We start from the raw sequence: 19905 nt of genomic DNA, 5'->3' as shown, positions 1-19905 counted from the left end.
CGTGCCTCCAAAGAGGGACCACAATCTTAAATCTCGTATCTTTTCTTTTAAACAGTTATATGAACAACTGTATCCTGCTCCATAATAGATCTGTGTTACTTTCCATATGTCAGCTTTTAAATGACTTGTGCTTAGTCTCTCAGTTGTGTCCGACTCTGTGACCCCACGGACTGTAGCCCGCCAGGCTCCTCTGTCCATGAGGATTTTCCAGGCAAAAATACTGGAGTGAGTTGCCATGCCCTCCTCCAAGGGATCTTCCCATCCGAAGGATGAAACTCAGGTCTCCTGCATTGCAAGTGAATTCTTCACCATCTGAGCCACAGAGAAGCCCAAGAATACTGGAGTGGCTAGCCTATCCCTTCTCCAGGGGATCTTTCTGACCCATGAATTGAACCAGGGTCTCCTGCATTGCAGGTGGATTCTTTACCAGCTGAACTACCAGAGAAGTCCTTTAAATGACTTACCAGCTAATAGTTTTACCCTAATTGACTGGTAGAGTTAACAGTCCGAGATGGAACCCACGTTCTATGTGTGGCTTTCACGCTAATGGCTCATGGATGAGTGAGGTCTGGGTGCTGGGTCACATGATTCCCCTCTTGCTCCAAAGTGTCAGAGATTCTCATGGTGCTTTGTCTTAAGGGATTTGTATTTGGTTCATCCTGCTGGGGCATGGGAACAAGAGTGGCCAGAAGGATCCCGGAGGTGGACTCTGGAAGAGGAATCCAGGGATCAGCCACCCCAGCTTGTGTCCCACCATTGGTCTCTCTTGCTCTGTTGGAGCACACTTCTCTCAAGGGTACCTTCCCAGCTTGCTGTCCTCAGTTACAGGGTGTGTTCTGCCTTCTGGTGCTTCCCCAGCCTTGCCTGCCTCTTCTGCCCATTTTCAGCTGCCATCACCCCCTCAACCAATTTTAGTTAAACCCAATGGCTCAGCAAGTAAAGAATCTGCCTGCAGAGCAGGAGATGCAGGAGACGCGGGTTCAATTCCAGGGTTGGGAAGATCCCCTGGAGAAGGGCATGGCAACCCACTCCAGTATTCTTGCAGGAAAATCTCATAGACAGAGGAGCCCAGCAGGCTAAGGTCCATGGGGTTGCAAAGTCGGACATAACTGAAGTGAATGAGCATGCACTCCTCACTGTGAAAGCAGGATGGATAGTAAGTAGTAGACATCAGAGTCACTGCCTTCTATCATTCTTTACAACTCTTCCAGTGCCACGTCCTCGTTCTGTCTGGGAAATCATGCCCTTCCCCACTCCTAGTCCATGGGTTCTGATGAACCCTCTCTCAGGGGATCAACATGTAGCCAGACTTAAGCCAGTTAAGAGTGTTCCTGGCCATAGTGCCTGGCACATGGTCCAATTCACACTCCTCAGAGCCAGGAAGCTCATTCCTGGGACCTCGGATTAAGCAATTAGGTAAGTGGATTTGTTCTTGCTCACTGGACTGGAAACCTCAGAGGATGCAGGGGCTAGAACTACGGCTACCACCTTGTTGCCGAGTGGAACCCAGTGATGAAACCTGCATGTTAAAGGCCGGAAGAAGAGATGGAGAAAAATGGGATCCTCTTGACATTATCGGAGCCCTTGAATGCAGCCATGTCTGAAACCAACCCTGCTTCCAGCAACATGACTCAAATACCTTTCTGTATGGCTGAAGCCAGTTGAGTTTTCTGTCCCTGTAACCAAGAGTCCAGACTTGTGCTCTGAGACTAGGACAAAGGATGTCCGCGTTTGCTGAACTTTCTTCTTCTTCTTCTTTTTTTAATATTTATTTACTTAGTTGATTGCACTGGGTCTTAGTTGTGGCATGCAGGATCTTTAATTCCAGCATGTGAACTCTAAGTTGTGGCATGTGGGATCTAGTTCCCTGAGCAGGGATCAAACCCAGGCCCCCTCCATTGGGAATGGAGTCTTAACCACTGGACCACTAGGGAAGTCCCTGCTGAGCCCTCACAAGCCTGGGCTATGGCCCTGCTGTTTGCCAGGACACATTTGTTTTCCAATCACTGAGGGCATCCCAGGGCTCCTGGCAGTTTCTGCTTGCTACTCTCTGAGGGTGAAGACTGCAGGGTTAACTTCTCTAGGCAACTCTGCTCGCCCAGAAGCACAGTAACAGAGTCTGTACTGACAGGCACTATGTAGAAGCAGGGACGGAGCCCTTAGGGTCACCTGGGATATCTCTGAATAAGTGGAGGTAGTCTAGAAGGGGAGTCCTGCTTTCATCACGACCAAGTATTGGGCCCCATCTGCAGAATGGTTGAGGAAATAGAGACCCAAAGAGGGACCAGAGGTCAGTCAGCAATGCACATTTCCCAAAGGACCTAAGTCTCTGGCCACTGGTCTGGACAGCATCACTCCCTCTCTGTGGCCTTGCCTCGGGCCATCTGGTCAACCATTGCCCTTTGGAGGACAGGGCCAGGGCAGCTCCCTCTAGCCTTATCACTGAGGAATTCAGGCAGACTTTGAACTTCCTCTTCTATATACTTCCCTATTCTAAACATCCTCATTATCCCCCTGAACTCCAGACACACAAAATTAGAAAATTCCCAGCCAGATACAGCCAAGTCTACTGGCCCCAGGGAAGGGATATAGCTGGTGTGTAGGATTCACAGAGAATCAGCAGTAGTGGTGGGCCCTTAAGGTTGTGTAAGAGTCTGATAATTAGAGGTGGAGTAAGGACATTCCAGAAAGTAGGAACAGTGTGTGCAGAAGCACAGAGGCAAGAAAATGCCTAACACAGTCAAGTCTGCAAGAAGTCTGATGTGGCTTCAGTAAGGGGTGCTGGAAGCATCAGGAAACAAGTTTGGAGATGTGGACAGGGGCCGGGCCTCATCAGTCCCTGCCTGGACTAGTGCAGAAGCTTTCAGCCCCACCACCTGCAACCTGAGGGATCTTTGTAAACTGTGTCCTCATTCTCATTCTCCTGCATCAAATCTCTGATGGTCCTAGGAGTAAAAGCCCATACATCAAAATGGCATTCCAACCCTTCCAAACCCTACCACTGCCTACATCTCCTAACTTGTCTCCTGACACTTCATGGGGAGAGGAGAAAGTGGGGCTCAAAGTCAGTCCTACCTTGTTGTTTAGTTGTTCAGTCGTGTCTGACTCTTTTGCGACCCCATGGACTATAGCCCACCAGGCTCCTCTGTCCATGGAATTTTCTAAGAATACTGGAGTGAGTTGCCATTTCCTTCTCCAGGGGATCTTCCTAGACTAGGAATCGAACCTGTATCTCCTGCTTGGAAGGTGGATTCTTTACCAGTGAACAACCTGGGAAGCCCTCACTTTGCAGTTGGGTTAAGATGAGAGTTTCAGGCCAGTCCAGTTCCCCAATACCTTCTCTGTGACAGGCATTCCTGAGCCCAGAAGAAGGGACTCAGGCAAGAATGAAGAAGTCCCTAGCATCCCTTCAGTTCTGATCCTGTGTCTCCTGCCATTTTGTTGGCTGCATGTGGGAGGTAACTGCCTGGGATTTGGAGTATAGTCCTGAGGGTCTAGCTGGGGGTCTGGATTAGCCATGTCTTGTTAATTCCACCTGCTCAGGATGCCCCTTCCTGTCTATTCCCACTGTGAGAGGCTTGGGACAGATCCTTGCTTTCTCCTCCCAATGGGGGCCCCCTGAGACCTGGGGTAAACGCTGAGGTGGTAGGGCAAAGGGTGAAGATACTGGGAGTTCTAGCTGTTAGGTGCTGGGGGCTCAGCAAGACAGGGGTGAGCCCACCTCAGGTGTTGGGGGCCATACCCAACTCCCCTCAAGGGACGTTTGAGACCACAGCTACTGGCCTGGATGAGAACCTCCTGCTTTACCCAGGGCCAGAGAACTATGGCAAAAGAAGCCAAGGGAGACAGAAGCAGGGTGGTGGGGACACGTGGGTCCTTCCGAGGAGCAGCTGGTCTCCGAGAGCATCTAAAATGCAACAGGCTGGAATCAATGAAACAGGAGAAAGAAATTCCTGCCTGTAAGGTACCAAGCCCTGGGGGCCAGCATGGATGCTCTGTGTTTCTGAGATGCTCCTGGGTGCTTATGGATGCTCCTGTTTGTCAAAGGAGGGCTCTCTCTCTTTTTTTCTCCCCCCTGCTAGGGATAGTTGGAAAAAGCTGTGGAAAGGGAGCAGAGAGAGCAGGGGCTCCATTACCATGTTACATCCCACGATTTACTTAAGCCCTTCCCTACCACCACTGAAATAATGGAGCATCAAAGGGTCATGAGGGGAAACTGAGGACTCAGAGAGAAAGCAGTGTGATCAAAGGTACATAAGACCACAAACCAGCTTCCAGGATGACCCCTTCATTTTGGTTTTTGTGTTTGAACTGGTGAGGAGTCGCAGACCTTGTAGTCAAGGAAGAAGTGAGGGTGGAGAGGAGAGGAGGAGAAAAGAGTCGGGGTGGGAACAGGAAGGTGAGGTAAATCAAGGGATCCAGAGGTCACAGAAAAGAGGAGAAACAGACTCCTGCCTTTTCAGAGGGCACTAAAGGAAGTAGAGATGATTATCTTAGTGGGAAGAGAAACAGGGGAGTCTGCTGGGCTGATGGGAAGGTATAATAGCTTGATCTGGGTGGTGGCTACACAGGTGCACATGTGTGAGACAATTCCCTGAGCCATCACTTCTGATGTGTCCATCTCATTAGCTAAAACCTATCTCTGAAGTCCCAGGGCAGCATGTGGCATGCCATAGCCACTTTGGAAGAAGTAGTTACTCTTATAAGATGGCATAGCCTAGTTAAGTCCACGAGTTCTGGAAGCAGACTCTTGGCCACTTCCTGGCTGGGCGAACTTGGGCAAGTCACCTCAGTTCATCTGTAGAAGTGGCAACAATGACAGCACCACCTCCATCAAGGTTGTGTTGAGAGTTACATGTAAAGGACACAGGGGGATTGACAAGGGTTACCAGTTGTTGCCAAAGCCCCAGCCCAGCCCAGCCCCACATGCCCAGATGCCAGCCTAGTTCCAGCATGATAGCCTTGCAGAATCCCAGGCAGCCTGAATGTCCTTCCCACTGACAAGTGGCAGCTGTGTCCACCAGAGGGGAGGTCTCAAGCCTGGTTCTCCTTTGCCCCCTATTGCTGTCTGATTTCTCTTACCCTCCCTGTATTTTCACGTTCTTTGGCCAATAGTCCAAAGCTCCCCGTCTCTGCAAATCCTGGGAAGGCTGGACATTCCTAATGGTCCAGTGCTTAAGACTGTGCTTCCAATGCAAGGGGCAAAGGTTTGACCCCTAGGCAGGAAACTAAGATCCCACATGCCACATTTTTGGTGGCACAGCCAAAAAATAAAAATCCTGGGGAAGGTTGAACTCTAGGGAGTAGGAGGATGGAGTGAGAACTTGTATTGGGGGGCTGAGGGTAAGAAAAAGAGGGAGACATAGGGACACAAGCTTGGGTCTGGGGCAAGGAAGAACTTTCTGCAGTTCAAGGTGATATCAGGATAAGGGCTCTCATTATTAGGAGAATGCAAAGGAGTTCAGCTTCGTGTTAAGCCTGGACCCATTAAAAGGCCCTTCTTGTGAGGTTTACTGAGGGCCACAAAGCCTTTCAGGTTTTTTTGCAGAGGATCACCACGAAGAGGGCCTTTACTACCTTCGTTACCACGAAGTCACTTTGCTAAGCAGGGGCAGTAGGGACTCAGGTTTCAATCCTCTGTCTTTTGAAAGTCATCCTGGGCATCACTGCAGAAAGAACACTGTTTCAAACATGGTGTCTGTGGGTGATGTTGGTGTCTGATCAACCGCAGAAAGCAGGGCACCAGCCCCTGGAGCCATGAGTCCTTGACATGTCGGCTGGTGACCTCTTCCTCTCCCCTCTTCCTCTCCCCTCACCCCTCTTACCCTCCCCTGGGCAGGAAGAACTTGTTTTCAAGATGGCTGGAGGCACTTCCTGGGAGATACAAACCTTCACATCATGAACCACATGAGAGGGGGTGCAGATAAGATTGAGCCCTGTCTGGTGAAGTCTAGCCTGCTGCCCACCCACCTGCTCAAGGCCCCCTGCTCTTCCCCTCACCCACCTTCCAGCTCACTGTACAGTCCCATTACGGCACAGGCAGGACAGTTTCTTGCAGTAAATGCAACACCCCTCCTCCCCTGATAATATCACCACACATCTTATGATGCTTGATTAAATGCTACTGGGGGACATTGGCTATTGAATATCGGCTATTAAGGAATCCCTGTTAATTTTGTTAGGAGTGATGATGGTATACAGGAAAATATCCTTGATTTTAGAGATGCATCTTAAAATAATTTGGTCTATGATGTCTATAATGTATTTTCAAATGCTTCAGCCAAAAGAGCAAATGATACAAATATTAATGGTTAACAACTTTCAAATCTAGAAGTTTGGAGTGGACAAACATTGGAAATTCCTGTACTGCTGTTTTGGTGACATCACTCCCGGAAATGGGCATTTCCATGTTCATTATACTACTTGCTCTACATTTTTTTGTATGCTTGAAAATGTTCACAATAAAAGTTTTAAAAAAACCCATAATGTGGCAGAGAGATTATATTGTATTTCTTTTTCTTCTGAAATACATCTAAGGCAGGTGAAAGTTTGCACACACTGCACATTTTCCTTGGTACAGTGAGAACAGCTTTGTGTTGGGGAGGTCAGACAGGAAAGGGCAGAGTCTAGGAGGTTGAGAAGATGGAGCAAGGAGGAAGGGATGAGGCTTTGTTTAGTCCCCAGACCCCATTCCTGCGTCCACAGCCAGAGGGGCACAGTGAGGAACCCCTGTAAGTGGCAGGCTCCTCAGGCTGGATTGCCATGAGGCTGCCACCATGCAGAAGGGTCCATCATCCAGTTCTCCCTAAGAGGGCTTGTCACCTGCCTGAGCCTGGAACCTCATGCCCCGTATTGTTTGGACACCCGTGAGGACACACCACCTCCTGTGCCCAGGACTCCTGCCTTCCCTGGAAACCCCTGAGCAAGGGGGACAAGAGAGAGCTGAAGAAGGGTCCATAAGGCTCCCAGGCTGGGGATCCAGAGGAAGGAACAATCTGTCACACAGTTCACACAGCACTTCCATATCCTTCAACTACCAGAGAAGTCCTGACTGGAAGGCCAAGCCCTTTTCATAGTCAGCTGTGAGGCTGGGGTGAGATGGGGTGGGATGGGGTGGGATGGGGTGGGGTGGGGAAGACTTGGCTCCAGCCAAGGTGGAGCTGGCCTCTCTTCCCATTTCCCCTGCATGTTGGGCCAAGGGTTCTCACCCTCCTTTTTGTGATGAGGAAACAGAGGCCCTTCCACAGAGAGGAAACATGTTCTCCAGGTCAACTGGCCATGGCCATGGAGTGCGCTGAGGACACAGCTCAGGCTACTCATCATGGAAGCTCTAGAAATGTCAGGAAAGGTGGATGTCAGGGCAGCATGGGAAGGTGGAAACCTCGGGGGGAGCTTGATCTTCCAGCACAGCCCCACCCACCCCTGGGAGCCTTGGGCAGGCCTAACTGACACGGTCACTTGACTTAAGAGGGAGACTTGACCCCTCTGTAGCCGTGTTTCCTAAACACCACAGGTGGCTGGCTAGGGGCCGGGACTGCTGGGTAGCCATGGAAGCTCCTGGAGCCGCTGGAAGCAGATGGCTGGGGCAGGATGCCTATGGCAAGGTGAAGCTTTCAGGAGATGGCCAGTGAGCCTCAGAGAGAAGTCGGAGGAACCAGGCCTCTCTGAATCCCTGGGCCAACCCAGCCTCTGGGTGGCAGGGTAGGGGGGGAGCTGAGGGGTTCCTCCTCCTTCTGGGGAAAGGCCCATTGGTCCTGCCAACAGAGGCTGTCTCATAGTCTCAGGTGGAAGACTGGATCATTTTGCCAAACTCTTTAGGAACTTCCCTGTCTCCTCCAGGCAGCTTTCCCTGACTGCTCCTCTGAGCGACCATTGCCCCAGTTCTGGAAGGCTGCACCCCACATCTGGCTGGGCTGGTTCTCCTGGGTCACTGGCTCTGCTCTCTGCTACCAGCTGGAGAATCTTCCCAGGGCAGGGCATGGGCCTGCCCCTTCTCTATGACACCTCCTGTCTCTGCCCTTGGGCTGGGCACTGGCCTGAGCAGTTCTGCTACCAATGAGGAGTTCCTGTGCCTACTCTCCAGCGGGTAGGGGCAGTGGAAAGCTTGAAGGGTGGCCTTGGGGAAGACTTCCTCTTCTGAGACACTGGAGATTTTCTTTCCTTTTTTTGCTTCCCTGTTCAGAAATTTCCTCTTCCCAGGCTGAGGTCAGGGCTCCATAAACAGGAGTGAAACGGCCTTGGGTCTTCAAACTGAACTTTGCAGCTGCCATTTTATGACTCTGATAACACACTACCCTGCTTCCCTGAGTCAGGCTGAAGCAGGATTGCCTGGTGTCTATTTGGCGTGGGAGCAAGGGGTGGCTTGTGTGGAGAAGGGAGAAGTAGAGAGGAAGGTAGGGGCCCCTCATTCCATCCTGCCCTCACCGACTCCTGGGTGAGTCCCTTCGCCTCCCTCTGCGGGCCCAGCCCTGCACTGGGCTGTAGGGGACATGGGAGGGTGAGAGACCTTAGGCCTTGATCCCATGGGATGGTCAAAAGGGCCCAGGCTAGGGTTGAAGAGTGAGGTCAGAGTGGGAAGGACACAGTGGGTTAGAACAATCAGGGTAGGCTGTCTGGAGGAGGAGCTGGAGTTGGGAACTAACCAAATAAGATGGGGAAAGAGAGGGGAGAGTAGGCATGGCAACAGCCAGGCTTGAACTGTCTCAGGAGGTGGGGGGCAGATGTTGCTGGAGAGGGGACCCCACTAAAACCAGTCTGCCCCGAGGCTGAGAAGCCTCCAGCAATGGGAAAATGTGGTGCCAGTGGTGGTCCCAAGATTCCTGGCTCATCCGTGGAAAATTTGAGTGGTCAGAGCTCAGGGATGGGAGAGCCAGAGGGTTGCTGGTGAGGCCTGGAAGCTCTGTGACCCTGAGAGGCTATAAGTGTTGCCAGAGTATGCCTTCAGGGCCAGAACTTGGTGAGGCTTTGAGAGCTCAGGAGGTGGGTCTCACCATAGCTATCACTGAGAGAAGAATTATGCCAATTGTCATAAGGTCTGCTTCCGGGACAAGCAATGAGCATCCCAGCCCAAGTGTGCAGCACATTAGCGAGATGGAAACAGAGATTCCTGCCCTGGTGGAGGTGATGGTCAGGGAGATACTCAAGGGACAGAAGAGACTACAGATGACCCATATACTCCATCCGTCCACCAGCCAACCTGGAGCTGGTGGCAGACCTGGAACCCACAGGTTTTAGGCCCTGCCCAAGCAGCAACCACAGATTCCTCAAGTTCCAGGGGAGGGATAGAAAGAAATCAGCTTCAGTCCAGGTCTGATGGGTGGGGGACAGGTGTGGCTCTGATATCTTTGGGCCTCACTTTGCCCATCTGTAAAATGGGCTTGGGTAGTCTTCAGGTCTTCCCTGATCTTACAGGAAGATGACCCATGCATCTTCTGCCTCAGTCAGAATCTGCCCTGCACCCAGGTGAGTGCCTCCCCCCTCCACTAGCAACACACATGGGCACACCCACACATGGGACACATGGGTACCAGGGGCACACACACATACCCATGTGGAGATGAAGCAGAAATGCAAGGAAGAGGGTGGCCACTGCTTCTGGGTTGTTTGCTCCCTTCCCATGCACATGTCTGGCCTTCTCCAATAAACCACCCCAAATCCTCATCGCCCACCACCTTCCACCTTGGGCTCTGTATCTTTCAACTTTGCTCAGTGGGAGGGCACAGGAAGGGTCTGCCTGCCAGTCACCTGATCCCCAAAGCCCCTTTCCCGGGGGCTCAGAGCTTGGTCTGCTGCTGAATGTCACTCCTACAAGTAACTTAATGTCCCCACAGACACCTCCCGGCGGGCACAGCACACAACGACGACCCTCACAGCCTTCCCCTAACCTACTGCCTACCAGACCTTCCATTTCAGTGGCCCGCAGTCTCCGACCCTCCATTTACGGACTTCGCCAACCCACAGCCATTACATGCAAGGCCAGTTTGGAGCCAGCTCTTTCCCGCCGGCCCTCTACGAGTGTCCCAGATTCTGACGCAGAACGGGCTCCAGGCTGCGCGGGAAGGGACTAGGCGCCAGGGAGACCCTACCCCGCCCTAGGGTCTAGACCCGGTCTCAGGCGCAGCGAAGACGAGACCGCATGCTCCGCGCCCCTTACCCCCTCCACACAGACGTGAGCACACGGCCGGGCTCCCGTCACCCCCGCTCCACCCCCAGGTGCCGGGACTCGGGGCTGCCCGGCGGACACTCACTGCGGGGCCGAAGACGCAGACGAGGGCGCCGGTCAGCACGCAGAACCAGCGGGCGGGCGGCGGGCTTGTCGGGCGCATGGTCCGCCCCGAGCCGGCGGCGGGCGGCCCCGCGCCGGTAACTGGCAGGCGGGCGGCGCACCACGCGGCCGACGGCGGGGAGCCTGACAGAGTGGCGCTGTCTAGGTGGCCCGGGCGCTATGAGGCGCTGCTCTGGGCGGGGGCGGGGGCGGGGGCGGGCCCTGGGGGCTCGTCTGACGGGCGGCGGGTCTAGCCAATGGGCTCGGCAGAGGCGGGGCGGCCGCGCAGGTGTGGGGCGGGGCCGGGGGCTCCCCGGCTAGTAGGGAGTCTGCGCGCTCCCCCCGCCAGTCTCACACTTCAGTCCTCAACTGCGAGGTGTGGGTAGACCTTCGTCCCTTGGGACCGCATCCCCGGGAATCCCGAGAGCCCAACCTGCCCCATTCTTCTTGTGCTTGGCTCACGACGTTTCCAAGAGCCTGACTGCGATCTCCCACTCCCGCAAGCCCCTTGAGCCCCACCCCAGGGCGCCCTGCTCTTTCACCTTCAGAGTCACCTGCTCTAGGAGGCCTCCCAATCTCCCCATTTCTCACTTCTGCACCTCTGAGGGTAGGTGCAGGCGGGCCGGACTACAAGACAAAACGTGACTTCTGATCCCCCAGGCTGAAGGCCGAGACTTGCTTAAGGTCCTGGGCTGCAAGTGCCCCAGATAAGTGGAGCTCACTATTTGATCCATTTTCAATCGCCCCAACTCATCCCTCGCGCGGGAGAGGCCACACGAAGGGAAGTTAGGGCGCGAGTGAGGCCCGATTCTTTGATCCCTGGTGCCTTCCTCGAGCCCTGGCGACCTAGCAGGGCGCGCTCGATACCGGCTGTGCTCTCGGATAACTCATGACCTAGTCGAGGGTCGTGCTTCAGGAAGGATGATATGTCCGCGCCCTCGCGCGTCTCGGCCGGAGCACCTCCGAAAGAAGGCAGAACCTAAGTTCTAGCGCCATCGCGCGGAGAGGGAAGGTTTGTTTCCCAGAGCGCTAGTCCAGAACCTGCGCATCGGACCTGAAACAACCGGAGTCCTCCTCCTCCCGCCTTCCGTATGTTACAGCTTGGGAAACCGAGGTACAGAGAAACCCCCGGACCTGGGCCGCCTGCCTCTGATGCCTCGCTTCCAAGATTCTGCGGCTGACATCGGACCATCCAGTCTCCACCGTGCATCCTCAGGGCTTGGTTTATTCTTCCTTAGAATGAGGCGCAGGTTCATTGACGCCCTGAGAGGTCTTCTTGTAGCGCCCTGAAAGGTCTCCTTCTTGTGGACCAAATTCAGGTGGCTGCCTTGCCCTCTTTCTAAGGGTTCTAGAAGGTGCGATCGAGGCTGGAGCTGGCGGTGGTGGCAGTGGGGTAGGGTAGCTAGTGAGTGACTGTGATAGGGAGTTGAGGGAGGGCGGTGTTCTCTGGAGAGGCGGAGAGGGCTGCGCATCCCTGGCCGCCTGCGGGATATGCGGCAGTTTGAAGGAGGTGCTATTCCAGGCGCTGGGTGACCCGCAGGTGCGACGGAGTTCCCTGCTGACCCACTGGAGTTTTCCTCCCTACAGAGCGGGGAACTCTGGCCACTGATGGAGCAGGATGGAGTTATAGAGAGACAAGGGAAAGCCAGGAAAGGATGAGGGTCCAGCCCCTCCTCGATTTCAGCTTAATTGGATGCTAGCATTTGCTTTCGCTCTCCCTCCCTCCCTTTCTTTCTTCCCTTCCATGTTTACTCATCTTCTATTCTTTCTCCTCCCTCTCTCTCTACACTTTTTCCCTCCCATCCTCCCTTCCTCTCACATTCATTAATAGTTTGCTATGTGCCAGACTCTGTTCTCTGCACCAGGGCACAGAGATGGATAAGTCAGCAGCATCTCTTGCCTGGGAAGGACCTGGGGAGCTATTGTACTCCCCCCTAGATTTCCAGCTCCTTCCAGTGGAAATATACACAGTTATATTTAATATAACTATTAAATATAAACTATTATAAATATATAAACTGATATAAAATATAAACTATTAAACTATGGAAATATAATCAGTTAGCCAGGACAGAAGCACTTCCCCAGACTAGAGAACTGTGGAGATGCATTTGCCCTGTCCATTCTGGGGCTTGGACTCAATTCCTCCTGGGAGGAAGTGTTTGAAGAATGAGTCACCAACCATCTCCTCAGCCATTCTCACTTCTGGAGGCCAGATTAGGCTCAGGAGTCAGAGGTCATTGCCTCCCCCTGTGCCCAGCCAGTACCCCCACTCAAGCCTCAGTTCTCTAGCAGGGCAGTGGAATTTTGTCCTCATTCTGGAGTGTCACTTCTGCTGGCACAGTGCCCCAGGAGTCCTAGATGGGAATGGCAAATCCATGAGCTTTGGATCTCATAAACCCTTTCCCATTCTACACACACACACATATACCCCCCCACCAGATTACCTGCTGAATAATGCTGATGAAGTCCCACAATTAAGGCATGTCCTTTGGCCTGCTGAAGTTCTGCTCTCTCTGAGGACAGATAATTTGGGTATTTGAGAGTGCATTTGAGGGGGTTGAGGACTGGGGAATATAAGGGAGTCAGCCAGACCCCACTTGGGGCTTCCCTGGTGGCTCAGTGGTAAAGAATCCACCTGCAATGCAGGAGACACGTGCAGGAGACGCGGATTTGATTCCTGGGTTGGGAAGATCCTCAGGAGAAGGAAATGGCAAGCCATTCCAGTATTCTTGCCTGGAAAATCCCATGGACAGGGGAGCCTGGTGGGCTACAGTCCATGGGGTGGCAGAAGAGTCAAATGTGACTTAGCAACTAAACAACAACAACAACAAACAAAGACCCCGCTTAGCCGAGTGACTCTTGGTGAGGCCCAGAATGGGGGCAGAAGGGGGAGGGGGGAAACGGAAGTGAAAGTGAAGTCATTCAGACTTGTCTGACTCTTTGCAACCCCGTGGACTGTAGCCTACCTCGCTCCTCTGTCCATGGGATTTTCCAGGCAACAGTACTAGAGTAGGTTGCCATTTCCTTTTCCAGAGGATCTTCCCAACTCAGGGATTGAACCCAGGTCTCCCACATTGTAGCCACATGCTTTACCATCAGAGCCACCAGGGAAATCCTGGGAAAATGGAGGAGGGGTGGAAATCTGACGGCTCCCAGCTGGGAGAGGCTGCTCTCCTCTCTCCTGGAGGGTGTCCACACAACACCCCCTCCTTAGCTGGAGGGCAATGTGGGCAGGCTGGTGGCAATAAGAGTGACTGGCAGGGCCCCTGGATGCCCTTGCAGTCCTCAGACTCCCAGGAAGGAAGCGGGTGACTAAGGAATAATAGTTTCCGTGCAGATTCTTTACAATGAAAATTACTTCTTTGTTCTTTCAGAATTGTTCTCCTGGGAGACCCACCCTTCCTTACCTAGCAAAAGGCACAAAACAACTTCAGAAGTGAAAGAAGGCGCAGGAAAGGGAAAGTAGCAAAAACAAACAAAAACCTGAAAAATTCAACCACGAGTCAGTTTGACCTTGTTTTGCTCAGTTGTTCCTGCATGTCCAGTTCTATGTCCTGAGGCACTGAGAGGTCTCCCAGGGGCCTACTCCTGGGGAGTCCTTGGGATCTGATGAAACCATCCTTTCACCTGCCTAATGGTCTGGAGAAGCTTCTTGGGTTGGGGAGGGATATCAGAAACTGGAGGTGTGTGGAGGTGGGGAGCAGGGAGACAGACTACTTGAGGGTGTGGGAAGCAGAGACTTGAATCTCCACTTCCCATCCCCCACCCTGTCTGAAGCCCGAGTGCCTCTGGAGTTGGCCTTTGCCAGGATTGGGAAGAGGGCTGCAGCCACCTCCTGCCCTTTGCTCCCTCCTGTCCTATTGAATGGATTTCTCCAGGAGTATTCTGTTCTGAGGTTTCTCCTCCTGGATCCCTGGAACCAGTCTCCAGTCTCTGGCCCAGGCCCCACCTTCCTTCTGGATGCAGGAATCCGAGGGGTGCAGAGGTGTAGGGGGAAAGAGAGAGAGTCACTTGCCTTTCCCCGTGATGACAGGCGAGGCAGGAAAGAATCTGCAGTTACTCATTTGGAGCCTGCCTGGCTTCCTGGCTGCCTGCCGCATCCTAGCAGCGGGTGCCACTCTTGCCTCCCCCAGTCTTCTCCCACCTCCTGGAGTCGGGTCGTGCATGCACTACTTGAAGGCTCCCTGTTCAGGCACTCACAGCACAGTCTGGCCTTCATGGTAGGAACCACGAACTGGCCTGGGGAGTCACTGCTCAGGATGCCCCTTCCAGAACTGTCCACATTGTTGGGTGGATGCAAGCAAGCTTTGCCCTTTCTGAGTTTCTGAGTTGAAGACACCTCCATCCAGAGGGGCTGCCCACCACTTCCCCAGCAGATGCTTATTAACTCCAAGCTGTGCTTTGGTGGAAGGCAGGAGAGGCCCGTTGCTTAAAGAAGCAATAATCCCTTCATCTTGTCTGTAACAGCTTGCAGGGAATAGCATTCCTTCATCCCTCTTGTATCACCACCTCCACTGACTTGGCCCTGTGATAAGTACTGGGGATGTCACAGTGACTTAAGACACTGGCGACCCCTCTAGGGCAACCTAGCACTGCTTGAGTGGGGGACTGGAGGGACGTTCTCATGATGCTGCAGCTGCACTAGGAAAATAAACAAAGTTCATAGAGTACAGATGATGGAGAGAGAATTGTTCTGATTTGCGAGATCGCGAAATGAAAAAGACCAGGGATGGCTTCTGAAATGGACTACACCATCTTGTGATACTGGAGGCTAGGGTTTAGAGCTGAGGAATGGGTGGGGGCCGAGAGAAGGTGATGTTGCCAACTCTAGGTGTATGAGTTCAGGCCCTCCAGTGGTCAGATGCTGGATGGAGTTAGGATTATTGGATGTGAGGAGATGACAAAGGAAGAGATCCTGTGAATGACAAAGAAGGAGAAGGCAGAGCCAAGGTGACACACGGATGCCTTAGTAACCCTGTGTGCGGTCAGTGTCTGGGGGCCATCTGGGAAGAGCAGGCCTTTCCCTCAAAGGCTGTGGTGGATCCTGAAGGCGCTACTCCTAGAGGCTGTCAGCTCACTGAATTCAGCTCTCAGCTGAAATGGCAAGTTCTTTCTTGACAGGAGATCCAAGTGATGCATGTCTGCAGCTACCACAGAGGGGAGACTGAGTCATGGAAAATGAAGGCAGGGGAGAGTTCCTGCTTCAGGAGACAGAGGAAGAGGAGACCATGGTCCTACCCTAGGGAAATGCCTATTCTGGGCACAGACAAGGATGACTCCAGAAGGAACTTCTCTGTGACCCCACCCCAACCATGATCATTTTAAATCGTCATTGATCTATCATTTTACCTGTAAATATCTCAGTAAAAGTGAAAGTGAAAGTCCCTCAATCGTGTCCAATTCTTTGCAACTCCATGGACTATATAGTCCATGGAATTCTCTAGGCCAGAATACAGGGGTCGGTAGCCTTTCCTTTCTCCAGGGGATCTTCCCAACCCAGGGATTGAACCCATGTCTCCCGCATTGCAGGTGGATTCTTTACCAGCTGAGCCACAAGGCAAGCCCAAGAATACTGGAGTGGGTAGCCTCTCCCTTCTCCAGTGGATCTTTCTGACCCAGAAATCGAACCGGGGTTTCCTGCATTGCAGGTGGATTCTTTAATAGCTCAGCTATCAGGGAAGCCCAAATATCTCAGTAGGTGGCTCTAAAGAATAAGAACTAAAAAAAAAAAGACCCACAATACCATTATTACACAATGCCATTTTTATGCTAACCACCCCAACCTACCCAAATTCCTAAACAGCGTTAAATAGTCATTATTTAATTTTCATTCTTTGCCTCATAAATGCTTTTATTTTCTACCAGTTCTTTGTTTAAATAAGGCTCACATATTATAATTCAAGACCGTCTCCCTCCATCTCTCTGCCTCTCTTCCTTGCAAGTTCTCCTTGGAAGAAATGGGGATGCGGTCCTGTCTACTGGCTTTCCACAGTCAGAGTTCTGGTGACTGCATTCTGTGGTGTTATTTAACTATTTTTCTAAGAAAGATTACTTAAAAACACATCTTAAAAACATATGTGAGGTGATTTGCTCATGAGTTCAAATTGCCCACAGATCCTGAGTGAGATCCCTCTTTATCTTTCCTTTAGCTCTCCTCTGCTTCTCCCACTCTTGTCTCCAGCCACACTGGCCTCCCTGCTACTTCAAAAACTCATTCTTGGTCCACTTTTTTTTTTTTTAATTGAAGTATAGTTGATTTACAATGTTGTGTTAGTCTCTGCTGTAAAGCAAAGTGATACATGTACATATATTCTTTTTCATATTCCTTTCTATTATAGGTTATACAAGATGGGGAAACAGTGAAAACAGTGAGAGACTCTATCTTCTTGGGCTCCAAAATCACTGCAGATGGTGACTGCAGCCATGAAATTAAAAGATGCTTCATCCTTTGGAGAAAAGTTATGACCAATCTAGACAGCATATTAAAAAGCAGAGACATTATTTTGTCAACAAAGGTCCGTCTAGTCAAGGCTATGGTTTTTCCAGTGGTCATGTATGGATGTGAGAGTTGGACTATAAAGAAAGCTGAGTGCCGAAGAATTGATGGCTTTTGAACTGTGGTGTCGGAGAAGACACTTGAGAGTCCCTTGGACTGCAAGGAGATCCAACCAGTCCATCCTAAAGGAAATCAGTCCTGGGTGTTCATTGGAAGGACTGATGTTGAAGCTGAAACTCTAATACTTTGGCCACCTGATGTGAAGAACTGACTCATTAGAAAATATTCTGATGCTGGGAAAGATTGAAGGCAAGAGGAGAAGGGGATGACAGAGGATGAGATGGTTGGATGGCATCACTGACTCAATGGACATAAGTTAGGGTAAACTCCAGGAGTTGGTGATGGACAGGGAGGCCTGCTGCAGTCCATGGGGGTCACAAAGAGTCGGACACGACTGAGCAACTGAACTGAGCTAAACTGATACAAGATGTAGTTCCTGGGCTATATAGTAGGTCCTTGTTGGTTATCTATTTTATATATAGTAGGTGTATATGTTAACCCCAAACTCTTATTTCATCCTCCTCTCCTTCCCCCTTAGTAACAGTAAGTTGGTTTTCAGTTTCCTAGCCTACTCTTGCTCTTGGTGTTAGATCCCTCTGCTTGGAATGCTCTTGCCCAGGTATCACCATAGCTCCTGACCTTTCTCTTTAAGGCTGATTGCCCTACTTCATACTGTAACTGCTTCGCCTCCCGCCCCCGACCCCCAGGTTGGGGCCCCTCACCTTCTCTAGACTTTGTTCCCCACTGTGCTTATCACCTCCTAAGGTACAATGTCCTTTAGTTATTTGTAAATTCACTTTATTACACTTATTGTCTTTTTCTCCCTGCTAGCAGAGAAGTTCCATGAGGGCAGGGATTTTCAGGTGTTTTGTTCCCAAATGAGCAGCCCTCTATTCATGTTCATTGAATGAACAAATAAGTGAATGGTTCTTCCTAAAATCCATAGCTGATGCCGCCTTCTCTCTGTCCCAGGATTCTAACCCTGCTCTCTCTCAGGCTCTGAGGGAACCTCCTCCCTGCCCCTCCTTAGTCTGGCTTCAGCTGCTCTTCCCTGCTCCAACCCAAGCCTGGGCTCTTCCATGTAGAACACCAAGCTCTTTCATGCCTCCGTGGCCTTGCCTAGGCTGTTCCTTCTGCCAGGAATGCCTTTCTCCACACATCTCTTATGAGAGATTTTGTCATGCTTTAGGGCCTTAGTCCATGTCAGTCACCCACTCTGGGAAGACCTCTGGGGTCTCTCCTGGGATGACAGGCCCAGAGTGGTGATGACTGGAAACACAAGAGAGATGGAGTTCCTCCAGCGAGCCTATTCTGCTTAGACCTGTCTTAGACTCTAGTCCAAATCTGACCCTTGATCACAGGTTGCTCCCTAACCATGATCTAAGGCCTCTACCCCAAGTTACACATGACCCTAGACTTATTCCTGACTCTAGCCTGACTGCTAACCCATATCATGGGTCTCAAACAAGACTAACCTTTGATCCTGATCATGGGCTCCAATCCAGGGTGACCCATGACCCCAGAATGATACCTAACTTCCTAATATGGGCATCAGCCTAGTGTGACTTCTGACACTAATCCACATTGCCTGTCACCAGGAGTGATAGTGTGTGACTGGCTCCTGGAGGCAGTCCCTGAGTCTCCTGAGTCCACAGTCCCTAGAGAGGGGCCACAGTCTCTAGAGAGGGGCCAGGACCTCAAGGCTGGGAGTCTCCAGGGAACCTGGGGGAAGTTTTCACATCTGCCCATCAGCTACCCAAACCTCCCTCTGGCCCCCAATCCAGTGGATTTTGCACCAGTCTGAGGGGAGACACAGCTCTTCCTCAGAAAGTCCTATTCTGAGAAGAAACAAAGCCGTGTCCTTGAGGAGACACAGGAGGGGAGACACAGTGCTCTCTCAGGGACCTGGAATCTGAGGGGAGACAGAGCTCTGCCTCAGGAAGGGTGAATCTGAGGGTTCAAACAGCCTTGTCTTCAGGGAGCCCTAGTCTTAGGGGAGACACCTTTTTACCTCAGGGAGTCCCATTATGTGGAAACACAGCCCTGCTCTCTAAGAACCACAGTCTGAGGGGGAGATACAGTCCTTGCTCAGGGAGCCCCACACTGAGGAGAAACACAATCCTGATTTCAGGGAGCCCAAATCTGAGGGCAGACACATCCCTGCCCTCAGGGAGACCCACTATGAGAAAACACAGCCCTGATTGCAAGAAGCCCAAGTCTGATGGGAGATACCTCCCTACTTCAGGGAGCCCTACTATAAGAAAACACAGCCCTGCTCTTGAAGAACCATAGTGTGAGGGGGAGATACAGCCCTGGACAAAGGGAGGCCCCTCTGAGGGGAAACACAGCACCAACTTCAGGGAGCCCCAGTCTGTGGAGAGACACTCTGAGGAAACACAGACCTGCCCTTGAGGACCCACAGTGAAGGGGAGACACAGAGCTCCCACAAGGACCTGGAATCTGAGGTGAGACACAGTCCTGTCCTCAAAGAGCTCCAGTCAGAGGGGACAGTCCTGGCAGGGAAGCCCAGTCTGAGGGGGAAAACAGCGTTGTCTTCAGGAAGGCCCATTCTGAGGAGAGACACTGCTCTATATTAGGAAGCCACAGTATGAGGAAACATAGCCCTGCTCTCAGAGAACTACAGTCTGAGGTAGAGATACAGCCCTCCCTCAGGGAGCCCCAGTCTGTGGAGACACAACTCTTCCCTTGAGGATCACAATGAGGGAGAGATACAGTGCTCCCTCAGGGACCCAAAATCTGAGGGGAGACACAGCCCTGCCTCAGGGAAGGTAAATCTGAGGGAAAAACAGACTTGTCTTTAGGGAGCCCCAGTCTGAGGGGAGACACTTTCCCACCTTGAGGAGCCCCACTATGAGGAAACACAGCCCTGTTCTCAAAAGAACCACAGTCTGGGGGGAAGATAAAGCCATTCCTTAGGGAACAGGAATCTGAGGTGAGACATCACCCTATTTTCAAAGAGCTGTACTTAAAGGGTAGATACAGCTCTGCCTTTGGGGACCCCAAGTCTGAGGGGAGACACAAATCTGCCTGAGGGAACTAGAATCTGAGGGGAGATACCACC

General features: G+C 51.9%; 1 protein-coding gene and 1 long non-coding RNA gene across 5 annotated transcripts in view; one reads left to right on the top strand and one right to left on the bottom strand.

Moving 5' to 3' along the window:
• Positions 1-10375, bottom strand: part of VIPR1 (vasoactive intestinal peptide receptor 1) — a 31390-nt gene extending 21015 nt beyond the window's left edge. For 2 of the 4 annotated variants that reach the window (XM_061127869.1, XM_061127870.1), the window contains exon 1: positions 10248-10373. In XM_061127869.1, the coding sequence (XP_060983852.1) occupies positions 10248-10325 (78 nt within the window). In that variant the 5' untranslated portion in view covers positions 10326-10373. Of the gene's footprint in view, positions 1-10247 lie in introns of all 4 variants that reach the window. The other 2 variants (XM_061127871.1, XM_061127872.1) reach the window with 2 other exon arrangements.
• On the top strand, positions 8345-10194 carry LOC133045747 (uncharacterized). The gene is made up of 3 exons (XR_009690330.1): positions 8345-8434; positions 9412-9462; positions 9831-10194. It is a non-coding gene; the product is annotated as an uncharacterized LOC133045747 (long non-coding RNA).
• Positions 10376-19905: the final 9530 nt, after the last annotated feature.

Source organism: Dama dama, chromosome 24, assembly GCF_033118175.1.
Source record: "Dama dama isolate Ldn47 chromosome 24, ASM3311817v1, whole genome shotgun sequence".
Classification (NCBI taxonomy): domain Eukaryota; kingdom Metazoa; phylum Chordata; class Mammalia; order Artiodactyla; family Cervidae; genus Dama; species Dama dama.
The sequence above is the reverse complement of the archived record's forward strand: the minus strand, read 5'-3'. Positions and strand labels throughout refer to the sequence as shown.